We start from the raw sequence: 13,440 nt of genomic DNA, 5'->3' as shown, positions 1-13,440 counted from the left end.
AAGGGAGGGCGAGATGCAAGCCCCCGAATGATAACTGGAAAGAGGCGGGGGGGAGGACGTGTCCCTATGTCGCAAGGCGAGTGGGCCGCTTTGGCGCCTGACCGAGAGATGGCAGGGGATGAAGTCGGACCGGGAAGGGGGCCACTTCCTCCCACCGAGCTGGAGCGGCCGCGGGGGAAGCGCCGCTGAAGTTTTGCCGCCGGCTCCCCCCCGCCGCCGCCGCCAGCTTCGGGCTGCCGGGAAGCGCCTCGGCAGCGGGGCAAAGGGATCAAGCCGCGATCCGGGGCTTTGGGGAAGGGCGCGTTTGCAAGCCGACCCCCTCCCTCCCCGACCTGCCGTGGGAAGTTGCCTCCAACTTTGCAGCGCCGCGGGGACCCTGGAGGGCGGAGGGCGGCGTGCAGGGGCCGGAGCGGAGGGGAGGGGAGGGGAGGGGAGGAGAGGAAGGGGGGGGCGGCCGAGGGGGGTGGGCTGAGCGCGGCGTGTATATACAATGGCGGAGGGGGAGGCCGCGGGGGCAGCTCCCCTCTGCCGGAGCGTCTCCTTCAAGCGGCTGGAGCGGTGGCTGGAGGCAGCGGCCGAGGGGGAAGGAGCCCGGCCGCCGGCGGGCCAGTGCCAGCCCCCCGGCGCCAGGGCGCCGCCACCGGAGCGGGACTCGCCGCAGCGCCGCCGGCGATCGCCCTCCAGAGCCGCCTCCAGCGGCCTCTCCAGGAAGGTTTCCAGGCTCGCGGCCGCCGCCTGCCCCTCCCCGGAGCCCCGGGGCAGAGCCCTGCGCAGCCTGTCCCCGTCCGTCCGCCAGCTCTCCCAGCGCTTCGACGCCGCCGCCGGGGCCGGGGCCGGGGCCGGGGCCGCTCCCCCGCCCGCCCCCCGCAGCTCCCAGAGCGAGGAGGAGCCGGACGAGGACGGGGCCACCTGCCGCCCGCCCCAGCCGGGGAAGAGGGAGGCTCGGCCGCCGCCCGATGAGCAGGGCGGGGGGCCGCAGCGCAGCCCGGGGCTGAGCGCGCCCCCCAAGGCCGGGGAGGCCGGACTGGAGCCGGGGGGGCTCTGGCCCAGCGTCACCGAGATGCGCAAACTCTTCGGGGAGAGCTTTCGGCGCCAGCCCCCCGGCCGGGCCCCGGAGGAGGAAGGTGGGGCCCGCTCCCCGCGCGGCGGAGCCGGCAGCTCGCCCGCCGCCCCGGGGCTCGGGGCGCCCCGGCCGGGCGCGGGCAGCCCCCCGCTCCCCAGCAGCGGCCCGGCTCCGGCCAGGAGGGAGGAGGAGCGGCTCCGCGCCGGCCCCAAGCAGCCGCCGCCCCCGCCGCCGCCCCGCAGCTGCGTTCCCTACCCCGGCCTGCTGCGAGCGCACCCGCTGCCCGGCGCTCCGGCCGGCGGGGAGGCCCGGCGGCAGCCGCGGCACCAGCCGGCTCGGGATAGTTTACATTCCTGGCATAGTTCTTCCAGACCACAGGCTGCCCCCCCGCCCTCCACCGCCGCCTCTGCTGTCTGCAGCCTCCTCCCAGAAGAGAGCCCCAGCTGCCAGGACTTGCTGCCCGCTCAGGGCTTGCCCTTCCCTGGCGGCGCCAACAGCAAGCATGGCCCCTCCGGGGGCGGGCCCAGGTCCCTGGAGCGGTCCTCGGGGAGCGAGGAGGAGGGGAACCAGCTAGTGACCCCCAGGAAACGCTCCGTCCGGAAGAAAAAGAAAGACCTGGGCCTTTGGGACCATGAGTCCGACAGCGACGGGCTAGCGGGAATGGAGGCCGGGCCAGGGCGGCCCCCACGGACTCGCGAGGTCCTGGCACGCCTGCCTCTTCCCGCGAGCGATGGAGCCAAGCCGCCCTCGGTGGCAAAGAGGCTGGCAGCGGCAGATTGCAACAGAGGGGACGCCTTTGCCACCCTGCTGGGGGAAGCCAAGGCAGCGGGCAGCGTCGAAGGGCACCGGCAGTACGTGAGGGGCATGTCAGAAGGCGTATCCGCGGCTCACTTCCCGCTGGCCGCAGCGCCACCCGTACCCCTGGTCTCCCGCGTCTCCAAAGTGAACATCCCGCCTTTCGGGCCGAGCCCATGCGGGTCGAGAAGCAGCAGCAGGTACTCGAGCACCGAGACTCTGAAGGAAGAGGACCACTTTGGGCCCTGCTGGCCCAGCCAAAGCCGGAGTTTCCAGGGGGGCCTTGGCATGTACAGATCCCCCAGCTTCGGCCACAGCGACAGCCTCTCCAGGCTGCAGCAGCAGGTCCGGGTGCGTCCTAAGCTGCCCATGGGCATGGGTAAAGTGAAACAGGATCCTTCCAGTGAGATTCTGCTCCACTGTGGGCCTGAGGCTGAGCAAGCCAAGCACAGGAAGTCCATGTCCAATCCTGACATAGCCACTGAGACGCTGACTCTCCTCAGCTTCCTAAAATCGGATCTCTCCGAGCTGAAGGTGAGGAAGAAAGGTGGTGGGGTCAGTGACCAAGAGGAAGGGGCCTTCAACAGTGGCAGGAGTGAGAACTACCAGAGCCCAGCTGGCCACCAGCTGGGAGGCAGAGGCCGAAGCGTGGCACAAACCCCGAATCGGTGGGCGCTAGGTGGCCGCCCAACTCTCAAAGACCTCACCGCGACCTTACGCCGGGCCAAGTCCTTCACCTATTCTGACAAACCGACGCCACGCAGGCTCCTCCTCCAGAGCTCCATGAAGCAAAGTTCCTCAGAGCTTCTCCTGGCCAGCAGCAGTAGTGACCATGACAGCGTGGTTTCAGACGGTGATGCTGGCCAGAGAGGGGATGTCGATGGGCTCCCTGTCATCATCCAGGATCAGTATATTCAGGAAGCACGGCAAGTCTTTGAGAAAATAAGTCGGATCGGCTCCCAGCACGACTATGTCTTTGTGTCAGATCAGAAGGACAGCGCAGGTGTGAAGTGTGACGAGGAGTTTACAGAGAACCAGAAGGAAGCCGATGTGGCCCTTCTGGGGAACAAAGAGTATGAGCAGTGTCTGAAGAAAGCAGAGTCTGAAGAAAACCTCTACTGTGGGAAGTCCATGGAGGAGCTCTCGGGTCATGAGTCTAGCATGACCGATGAAGGCATCGTGACGGAGCCTGAGGTGGGTCCCACCAACGCTGCTTACGGGGAACTCCGTCAGGCTGTCGCGGCGCGGACACCGGCCAACTCCAGCCTAGCAGAGGGCGACACGGATGGAGTGAACAGTAAAGAGATTCCTCTCCCTGGGCTCGCAGCGAGAATGAACTATGAGGGTGCTGCTGTTGTTGATGATGCCCTTCCTGGTAAAGCCATGGCCCAAGGGTCCTTAGAGGCACCTTCCACCCCAAGCACCCTGCGGCGCCGAAGGAAGTTTCCCTCTGTTGGCAACAACTGGTCCGATTCCAGCAACGGGGAATCCAGTGGCGAAGCCTACAGATCCCTAAGTGACCCCATGCCCCACAGGAGGTGCTCGATCACAGAAGAGACTGAGAACTTCTCAGTGGACAGTAATCTCCTAGGGTCCCTGAATTCCAAGGCTGGTGTCCCAGAGTCTTTGGCCATGGCTCTGTCCGAGTGCACCGGCAGCGCTGCCAGCGACCTGTCCGTCTGTAGTGATGGAGTCAAGGATTACAGCACGGTGATCCAGAACATTGTTAGCCAGCCTGGTGCCATGGACAAGGTGATCGATGAGAGGGGAAATGGTAAGACAGTCAAGAAGAAATCGTTCAGTGACCCCAGCCGTCGTAGTGAGTTGGCCAGCGCAGACTTTGAGGGCCCCAGCGAGCCAATCAGTGAGATGGACCAGACCATTCCGCCTTCCAGCAGTGAACCCATCCTCTCAGAGCAAAGGGACGAGGTGGGAGAGCTGGAGGAGCTGGGCCAGGAGATTGAGAAGCTGCGCTCTCAGTCTGAGCACGTCCTACCTGCAAAAGTAGGAGGCCACAATGCAGGAAAGGCTGCTCCAAGCTATAGCTTTGACCCCAAGCTGGCGGAAGTCCTGTCCCCCAGAATCATCAGGCGCAGTTCCAAGAAGCGCACCAACCGGGTGACTCACCAGGAGAATCACGAGACTGCATCCTCTTTCACAACTCCTGCTAGTACCCCGAATAGGTCCAGGCCTGCATCCAAGCATGTCCGGCACGCCAGCGAGCCTGCTGCCTTCCTCCCCATCTCAGCACCTGAGCTTCATGGGTCGCTCAATCAAAACGTCCATGTAACTCTGCCAGAATCTTCACCTCTCCCCATCAAATCCTACCCTGTCCTCCAAGCTCCATCCTTGGAGGATGTCACCAAGCAATACATGTTGACTCTTAACTCAGGGGACTTGTCTTCTGGTGGCACTGTGGATATGCCCAGGTCTTCACCTGCGACACCGACTATTTCAGAGCCCAAGCTTCTGAGATGTCCAAAGCAGCAGGAGGAACACAGCCCTAGCAGCACCAAGAGCAAGCCTCAAGTGGTAAGTGTCCCTGGTTTTAAGATGCTCTAGCCTAGGACCTGATCCAAAACCCAGTGAAGAAAATGGAGGTTTATTCATTGTCTTCAATGAACTTTGGATCTGGCTCTTGGGGGGGCCAAATTCTCCTTTCATTAACACTGTTGTAAATCTGGAGGAACTCCATTGACTTCAGTGAAGTTACTCCAGACAAATGAGATCAGAATCCAGCCCTTAACTTAATTCACTGCCATCCAAGCCCTTTTACGGGGCAAACTCCCATGGATGTGAATGTCTGAATTCGGACTCAGTAATATTGTGTAAAAGACACAGGTTCTGGACCTATTTTAGTGGATGACTGTTTTCTTGCTTTCAATTTCAATCCTACTGTTTTGTCTCTCTGGGATGCTACGTAAGGTCTCCGTAAACTGTTGTTCTCTTGGCTGGAGGTGGGTGGGTGGTTGGTTGGTTATTTATTTATTTATTTATTTATTTGCCTTAAATGTTGGACAAAAGTTGCCTTTTCCTAGTCTATAGGGAACTTGCATAGCCTTTTCTTTTCATTATCATCCCTGATATGCTGCCCATTGTACTGTAGCTCAAGAACACATTCATTGTTTTAAATATAAATATATAAATTCCTACCTGTGGGAATCTGTTTAACAGGAATAAATGCAGCTATTTTCCCCCCTACAGCTGAGATTCTTTTTGCCACTTGTTGGTAGTTTGTGACATTGCTAAGGGCTTCAGAAATAAACCAGACTTATGGTTTTTTTAAGTATCAAAATCAGGGAAAACTAAAAAAAACAAAAAAAAAGTTTGTTGCATATTAATGATAACCAAGGTCAGCATCCTGTTCCCATAGTAATTAATGAGGATTTTGCCTTTGGCATTAGTGAAAATAGAATCAGGGCCCAATGTTACTACAAGACTGCACATTGGTATTCAGGGAAGTTGATTTCTAGCTACAAACCACATCCGTATATTCTGGTCTGTTTGTTCCCTTCCTGGTTGAAATATCTGTCGGGGTGGAATTGTATGTGAAATACCCATTGCTCTGATCTGTTTGATTGAAATATTGAGTAGATTAAGATGTCTCTGATGTGCTGGAGGATTACATTGAGTGCAGAATAACTTTTCCAGTTGGCATAGGAGAATTTGGAGAAGACTGCCGATCTATCTTGAATCATGTGGCTTTCCGATGGGAGCAAGGGGCTGAGAAATCTCAACAGCAGTGTCTTCTGAAAGGTGCTTTGAAACAGTTCAATAGTATTAAAACAGAATCCACATTGTGGGCGAGATTTGCAGTTGACTTGATCTAAAGTTCCCTTGAAGTTGCATAGGCGAGTTTTGTTTCTTCTTTCACCCCTGAATTGGAAACGATCATTGTGGCTGGTGCTGCGGTCTGACGGGTGTCACTTTCTACCTAGTAAAATCTCTTCTTTTGGGGAGGGGAGCAGGGGTGTGTGTGTGCCTTTGCATGGTTTGTTTACGAGAGCTGAATGCCGTGTTCATCAGAGCATAAACTATCTACTAAATTGGCAACAACTGTCCTCTTGCTCCATTGTATTTGTCCCTAATTAGGTGTTTTTCTTTTGAACTGTTCTTTCAGTGGTTTTCTTGCAAAGGCGTTTGGGTTTTATTTGTGTAATGTGCTACTAGAATTGTGAGAGCCTGACCATGCCTTACTGATTTATGGGATCTTTACTCATCAGTGTGGAGTGACTGCTGCTGATGTAATGCTTTCACTTTTACCTTTGGCGTCTTCCCTCCACCAGTCCCCCCATTTGTTTTCTTTTCTCTACCTGTTGTATGCTTCGGTTGCAAGCCCTGTGGGGCAGAGACTGCCTTTGTAAAGAGGCTGTGATCCCTTGATTGGGGCCTCCCTAAATAGCAGTCCGGTGGAAGGGCTACACAATCCGGCCTTGTGATGACTGTCTCAGTCTGAAACAATGGGCAGGCTGGAAATCCCACCTCCTGTGTCTAGTGGGCAATTCATTTGCCCATGCGGTCAGCAGTTGAACAGCTCCTCATTGCTAACCGTGGGCTGGCTCCGTGGCTGGTGGAAATGGGCGTGAATCTATCCCTATTGAGATGTTCATAACTGAGGAGGGGGGAAGGGAACGGTCTTGTCACATCAGAAAACTTTTGGAGGAGAAGAGTTTACCACTGTTCTGATGTGTGATTTATGGATGCTGGTAGATTGCCCAGTCCCACATTGAAAAATTAGCATCAGCCAAGCAAGAAGTGACTGGCAGCCAAGCTGCTGGACTGGGACAGATAGTTGTCTGTAACCCTGAAATGTCATTGCTAGGGACTGAGTTGCTCCTTGATGGAGTGAGGAGCGGACACTTCTCTCTGTCCGAGTCACCTGACTGGGAAGATCCAAGGAGTCTTAAGTCTTGTCAGATGTTTCGGTTTTGTTTGATCTTGGCAAGCGCAGCGTGGTTTGTTCTGTTTCTTTGGCAACAGATGGAAGGGAGCAGGGCTGGTATCTGCACTAATTGGAGCAGTCTGTTTTTCTGAAAGAAACTGGGGGAGCTGGCACTACGTTGATTAGTGTCTCATTGAATGAAGTGTGTGTGCACATGTGCGCTTAGAAGAGAGAAGGATGGATGGGTGACTAGAGAGGATTCTTACTGGATATTAATTTTTACTTGAGTTGGGCTTAAATCAAAACCCCACATCCAAACAGCCCTCAACTTCGGGCAAATCCAGACCCAAATCTGGACTTTTTCTGTGACCCACCTTGCAATAATGGGCCAAACCAAATCACCCCAGCTCCAAACACCCTTGTGCCTTAGAAAAGTTTGGATCTTGATAAAGATCCAGATTTGCATCTGGCCCTACAATGAGTCTGGACCAAAACAGCCCTGATCTTTGTATCTTGGGCCTTCCTCTGAGTTTTACTAACAGCTCAGCAGCTGTGTTCAGTCATTTTGAGTTTTGTTTTAGGGACAAGTTTGCCTTGAGCTGAATCAGAAGGAATTCTCCATCCTTTTTCCCCCTCCTCCCAAACTGTTATCCTTTACCCCGTGTGTTCTCCAGTATTAAACTCTTGCCACTTTCCTTTGCCAGGACTCATTCCAAATTATATATATGTTGGTCTGATTCCTAGAGATTGTTTATTATAAAGGACCTGCAAGGGGGAGTAGCCCAGGCAGCTACAAACAACTGTCTGAGACAAATGATCTTATCTCCAAGTACTGTCTGGAGATTTCAGATTGGAGAGGTTTGTTTTGGGATTGAACCTCGAGGTTGAGCTTGAATAGAAAAGGGTTCCTTCGCTCTCTCCTGGAGACGGCACATTTAACAGTATCCGTCCTAGTTATTACCAGCTGGATCCTGCTAGGTGCTGAGTACCTACGGTGCCCTGTGAAGTCAGTGGGAGTTAAGAGCACCATGCCCAGCAATGCAATCCCCTTTTTTTGTAATATTATCCAGAGACCAGGACAAAAGCCCCGTTCCAGCTCTTTGTGCTGGATGTCCCAGCTGCTTATAATAAATTCTAAGATGGGCCATTTACAGGTGTCTTTATAAGGAGCCGTAGTGACTTTAGGGACGAGTAAAGGAGCCACAAGGAGTGAATTCGGGCCAAGGTCCCCAAGGTATTTAGACTCCTAACTTCCCTGGAGCCTATATACCTTTTTGGATCTGGGCCATAGTCTCCAACCCTTTGAATGGCTAATAATAATAGTACTTATTTTCTAAGCACTGGACAGTCTTTGAGCCCAGTCCATTGTTCCTTGGGTCCCCAGGCCTGCTGCTGACCTCAGTATGCAGGATTGGGCCCTCAGACTAATTAAGCCTCACAACACCGCTGTGAGGTTGGCAGGGGGAGTTTTATTATCCCCAATTTATAGACGGGAAAACTGAGATTTGTTCAAGGCCGTAGAGGGAGTCCAATGCCAGAACCCAATTGAGAGTGCAAGGATTCCTAGTGCCCCGGTCTGTGCTCCAGCCAGTGGAATCTCATCTTCTATCTCCCATCTCCCCAACCAGTGATGGTGCTTTTCCGGCAATTGTTGCTTTTAATTTCACCCCTCCTGGACCCTGTTGTCCGATTACTTGTGTGCTATGCCCAGGGTCAAAGCACCCCGGCAATGAAAGCAATTTGCACCAGATCTGCAGTGTGGCTCTGCTGCCGTCTCTTGTCCCAAACTCAGTGCGGTGCTCAGACAGGCTCTGCGCATATTTGGCAAAGTGGGTGCAGCCAGGAGGGAAGTAGATTGGAGCCAAGGGGCTGCTTTAAGGCTACATGAAACAGTCAGGGGCTGCTTTAAGGGCTCTCTATGCCCCCTCCCATGTCATCTGCTGAACAGTGGTGTGGGGGAACTTGGTGTTCTCTATAGTGATGCCGGACATGAGAAGAGGTAGTGAAAAGGTGAGCTGGGCCTTTAAGGGGATCAGGTCCCCGCTCTGACCTGGGCCTAGAAATAATAGGTGGGAGATTTAGTATCTGAGCGACATTCTGGGGTGAATGTACCAAGAGGGAGCTAGGAATGGGCCACATGAGGGGCTCAGTGAAAAGGGTCCAGGAGTCAGGCCAAAGTCAGAACGTGGCCAGGAGAAAAGTGAAGCAGAATGGGGGGTTTATGGTGTAGGGTCCCTGGGCCAGAGATTGGGGTAGAAGGGGGAGCCAAGCTCACCCATCGTGCCACCAGTAGGAAGTGGAAAACCCCACAAGCCAGGGTAGGAAGCTGTGGCCTTGGGAGGCCTGTGTCTGGGATGTCGGTGAGACCGATACTGGAACACTGTGGACAGTTCTGGGGTGCATATCGTGAAAAGGATGTTGGAAAATTTGGAAAGAGTGCTGTGAAGAGCCCTGGGAATGATGCCAAGGCTGGAAAAAATTCCTCGCAGTGAGAGACGTATGAATCTTAAAAAGAAGATGGAGAGGTGGCTTGATTAGTGTATCAGCATCTTCATGGGAAGAAAATACCAGCTAGCAAAGGGCTCTTCAGTCTAGCGGAGAAAAGCAGATCAAGAACCAAATTCAGGGCAGTAATAAAGTGCAAATTTTTGAACAGTGAGGACAGTTAAACACTAGAACAAACTACCAAGGGAAGTGATGGATTTGACATCTTGTGTGAGAGAGGGCTGTTTTTCTGGAAGGTCTGCTTTAGTCAAACACAAGTTATTGGGCTCAGCGCAGGGGCGACTGGGGATAATTCTAAGGCCTGGGATACCTGCAACCTCGGATATAGACAGCAGGCCTGAGATACCTACAACCTGGGATTTATACAGGAGGTCAGACCAGATGATCTAATGGTCACTTCTGGCTTTAGAAATCTATGAGTGCTGTCACATCTGAGCGATAGGGTTGCCAGTTCTGGTTGGATGTATTCCTGGAGGTTTCATCACATGACATAATATCAGTCTTTAATTCCTGGAGACTCTGGGACAATCCTGGAGGGTTGGCAACCCTACAAAGGGAGAAGCAGACAGACCCTCAGCAAAGCGACCGTGTAATCAAGACCCCAGTTTACTCCACTATAACCTGCTGACATTAGTGACACACACCAACCACATTTGTATTGTGGTTTTTCCCTCCTCTCAGCACTGCTGGGAGAGCGTGAGCTGGGGTGACATCCTGGCCTTGAAATCCTGAATTGACCCCTGGGATTCTTGTCCTCCTTGGGCCTCCTCAGCAGAACGGTTTGTTAAGAGCCAGCCACCCAGCCCTTTTGACAGTGGGGCAGCAGGAGAGTCGCGGAGCCTTGACAATCAGTACGGACCCCATGTGATGAAAAGAACCTAGACCGAGCTTGCAGAGCAGGCCGTTGTCTGGATCCACGGGGAGTTGGGGTGACAGTCTAGAAAGACAAGTCCCAGCTCAGACTCTGATGGGGTGGCAGCTTAGGGGTTATTGCAGGTTTGGGAGTTTTACACCTTGAGAAGCTGTGGTGCAAGTTCAATTAACCTCTGGGGGGTTAGCACGGTACCTGCCCCGAAGCAAAACCCCCTACGGCGGACAAGCCCTGCGTTCGGTATGATCTCTCAGGGCTCTATATTTGGTGGGTTTTTTTGAATGAAGTTTTCCCGTGACTCCCTGAACTGTTTCAATAGACGGATTTCCTGAATTGCCTGTTGTGCCATTTCTGATGCTGCTGCTTGCCAGACCCGTGATCGCTGCCTGCAGGATGCGTCTGTGCCCTGACATGCTCAAGGAGCTAGATGGCAGCTGTCAGATCAGGGAGGGAGCTATCAGTTGCGAACACTCACAGATCCAGAGGTTTGGAAGTTTTCCTGGCATTGGGGGGAAGCAATTAATTATTCAGGTGCAACTTGGAATGAGGAGCTAAAGGGGAACTGCAAAGATAGATAAGGAGTTGGTGAAAAGAAAAGGAGGACTTGCGGCACCTTAAAGACGAACAAATTTATTAGAGCGTAAGCTTTCGTGAGCTACAGCTCACTTCGTCGGATGTTGGTGTTTACACTACTCGAGCAATGAGTGCGGAATGCTCTGGCTGGGCTAAAGCAGGCAGAATGAAACACACCCACCAGGTTAAGAGGAGCATTCTGCACAACTAATCAAGAATTTCCCTCGAAAGTTTTCCTTTAGGATCCCCCCCAGTTAGGAAGATAGGTACGATGATCCAGATGCTCAAAGATATTTAGGTGCCTAACTCCCACTGAAGGATCTGAGCCCATGTTACTAGAATCGGAGCAATTATGCAGCCACCCCATTTAGTGGGTAGTCCATATAGGAGATAATGGCCTACTACAGCTAGCTCATGGAGTTACTCCTTTAGTTCAGGTGGGAGGGGATCTGTGCTATGGTACTGAAGGTCTTATGTTCAGACAGTGGTGAGGCTGGTGTGCATGACTGTTGTGACCCAGGTGTTTCTGGATGTCTGAGCAAATTCAAACTCAGCTGAGTGTTTGTCCAGTTGTCCACCGAGTGCTTCCTAGACCCTTCCTAAGGGATCGAGCAGTGGATAGCTACAGTGGTGAAAGGAGTCAGACAGTGGGGAGTGTGTGTAATGGGACATGGATTTGGCCTAGGGGAGGGCCAGATGTCGTGGTGTGCTGGGAGCAGGTCAAAGGAAGGCATTGAAGAGTGTGCGTGTGAAGGGAGAGCGGCTTTTTCATTTTTGCAGGAAAATTGGTTCACACTAAAATCAGCAAGAGAAAATTGACATTTTTCTAAACACTAATGAAGCGATGTTTTTTGAAGGGATACCATACAATGTTTCTCTTCATGCCTCAGACTAGATAAATAGAAAATCCCACAGCAGATGTTCTGCATAGCACAATTGTGAACACCTAGTAACCTAGTCAGCAAACCATCAGAATGAAGCATTCTCTGGAGTTGGATTACTCATCGCGTTTGTGTTCCCTCCCCCCCCAGTTTGACTTTTTTTTTTTATTATTTGTGAAAAATGATTTGAAGAATGGTATGTGATCATTATAAGTCCAAATGCTGATTCAGTAGAGACGCCTCCAGAACTCTTTGGGCGGAAGAGAAACTGGAAGGGAAAATTGCAGCTACTGTGTGTTTGCCTGAGTGCGTTTGTACAGCCTTCCTGGGAGTCATTTCATTTCATTACGAGCCTGCTGTTTGTAGTGCAATTCCCTGAAGTTATTGAGTAGTTTTCTTTGCAAATGAATGTGATTCGTGTTATTGGAAATATTACTAATAACAATGCTTTTCATCTGAGAAGTTGAGTGCTACATAAATATTAATTAAGCTTCACGTCAGTTGCTAGCCTTATTTTTCAGATGCAGAAACAGGGGCACTGAGAGACTGAGTGATTAGGCCAAGGTTGCACAGCAAGTCAGTGCTAGAGTTGGGAATAGGACCCAGGAGTCCTGAGTACCAATCCTTTCCTGCTCATCATTAGACAACTCTATACTGCATTGCTTGATAGACTGCAGCTGAGGAAGTTTGAGATGGAGATTTTTAGAAGCATAAGAGGGACCTTAACCTTGAATCCTAATTGAAAATCATGTCGTAGTTGGGAAGTAGCTCTGTGCACACTTCAGTTCCTTCAAATCTGGCTGCTTTCCCCAAATGCTCACATGCTAACACCATCATCAAGGGTGAGCCCTGGAAAAGCACTCTACTGTTGGATTCTGGCATCCCCAGAAGACACTGATTTGAGAAACCGAGTTTGAGTTGGCAGGCCTGACCAGCTCCATGAGCCATCTGGGAGGTGGTACGGTTTAGTGGGCAGAACTTTGTGCCTGGCCATTAGGGCTCCTGTCTTCCATCCCAGTTCTGCTGCTGGGTGATTTGGAGCAAAGCGCTTATCTGCTTTCCATGCCTCAGCTTCCTCACGTGGAAAGTGGGGATAATAAAACTGGCCTCACAGGGGATTAATTAACGTTTGTAAGGAGCTGGTAAAAAGTGCTATTTAAGTGCAAAATATTCTCCTTTGTCAGCACAGCCTGTTATTAGTAACACACACAATATGTAGGCTCAGAAACATCATGTAAGTATTTCCAGAATTCTGTTCAAAGAGTCATTCAAGGTTCTTCTCAAAATAAAGGACCCACACTTGCACAGAGAAATCATTTGGTGAGGTGTAAGCTGCAGGCAGTGGCGTGGGTGTTCCAACACACTGAATCCCACCTGGCTGAGGGCGCTGTGCTGATGGAAGTGTTGGCCTTCAGACAGAGTGTAAAATGGAGATCCCAGCCATTAAAAATCCTACAGTGGACTTCTGGCCCCAGCCTCCTGGTCAAATATATTCGGATATAGGTGAGTCCTTTCTGCTTACCGAAGGCCTTCCTCTGACTTTGGTACAATTTTCTTCACTTCCTGTACTAAGCTTGTTGCCCCCTGGCTGGGGTTTGTTGGAAGTCTCCCATCCAAGAATTGACTGGGCCGAGTCCTGTTTAGTTTCGGACTAAATAATTTGTTGTTTCCCAGCACAAGCCAGGCTAGCTGTCTGGATTAGTCCCTCTGACACAGTGGTTCTTTATTAGTAGCGGAAGTGGACTTCTAAGAAGTTGACATTTTCCTTGACTTCCTTGTGAGAAGGGAAGCTGCCAGAGGAAGACAATTGACTTTGATGGTGCTGCTTCGTCAAATCGTTATTGGTTAAATATGTTGTTTTGGCTTTTTC

The 13,440-nt window shown here is 52.3% G+C and overlaps 1 protein-coding gene across 1 annotated transcript in view; it reads left to right on the top strand.

The window, feature by feature from the left end:
- Positions 1-480: 480 nt before the first annotated feature.
- ARHGEF17 (Rho guanine nucleotide exchange factor 17) overlaps positions 481-13,440 on the top strand; it is a 254,528-nt gene continuing 241,568 nt past the window's right edge. The window contains 1 exon segment of the mRNA XM_043504045.1: positions 481-4,390. Coding sequence (XP_043359980.1) covers positions 491-4,390 — 3,900 coding nt within the window. The 5' untranslated portion in view covers positions 481-490.

This window comes from Dermochelys coriacea, chromosome 1 (assembly GCF_009764565.3).
Source record: "Dermochelys coriacea isolate rDerCor1 chromosome 1, rDerCor1.pri.v4, whole genome shotgun sequence".
Lineage (NCBI taxonomy): Eukaryota > Metazoa > Chordata > Testudines > Dermochelyidae > Dermochelys > Dermochelys coriacea.
Note: the sequence above shows the minus strand (reverse complement) of the source record. Positions and strands in the feature narration are given on the sequence as shown.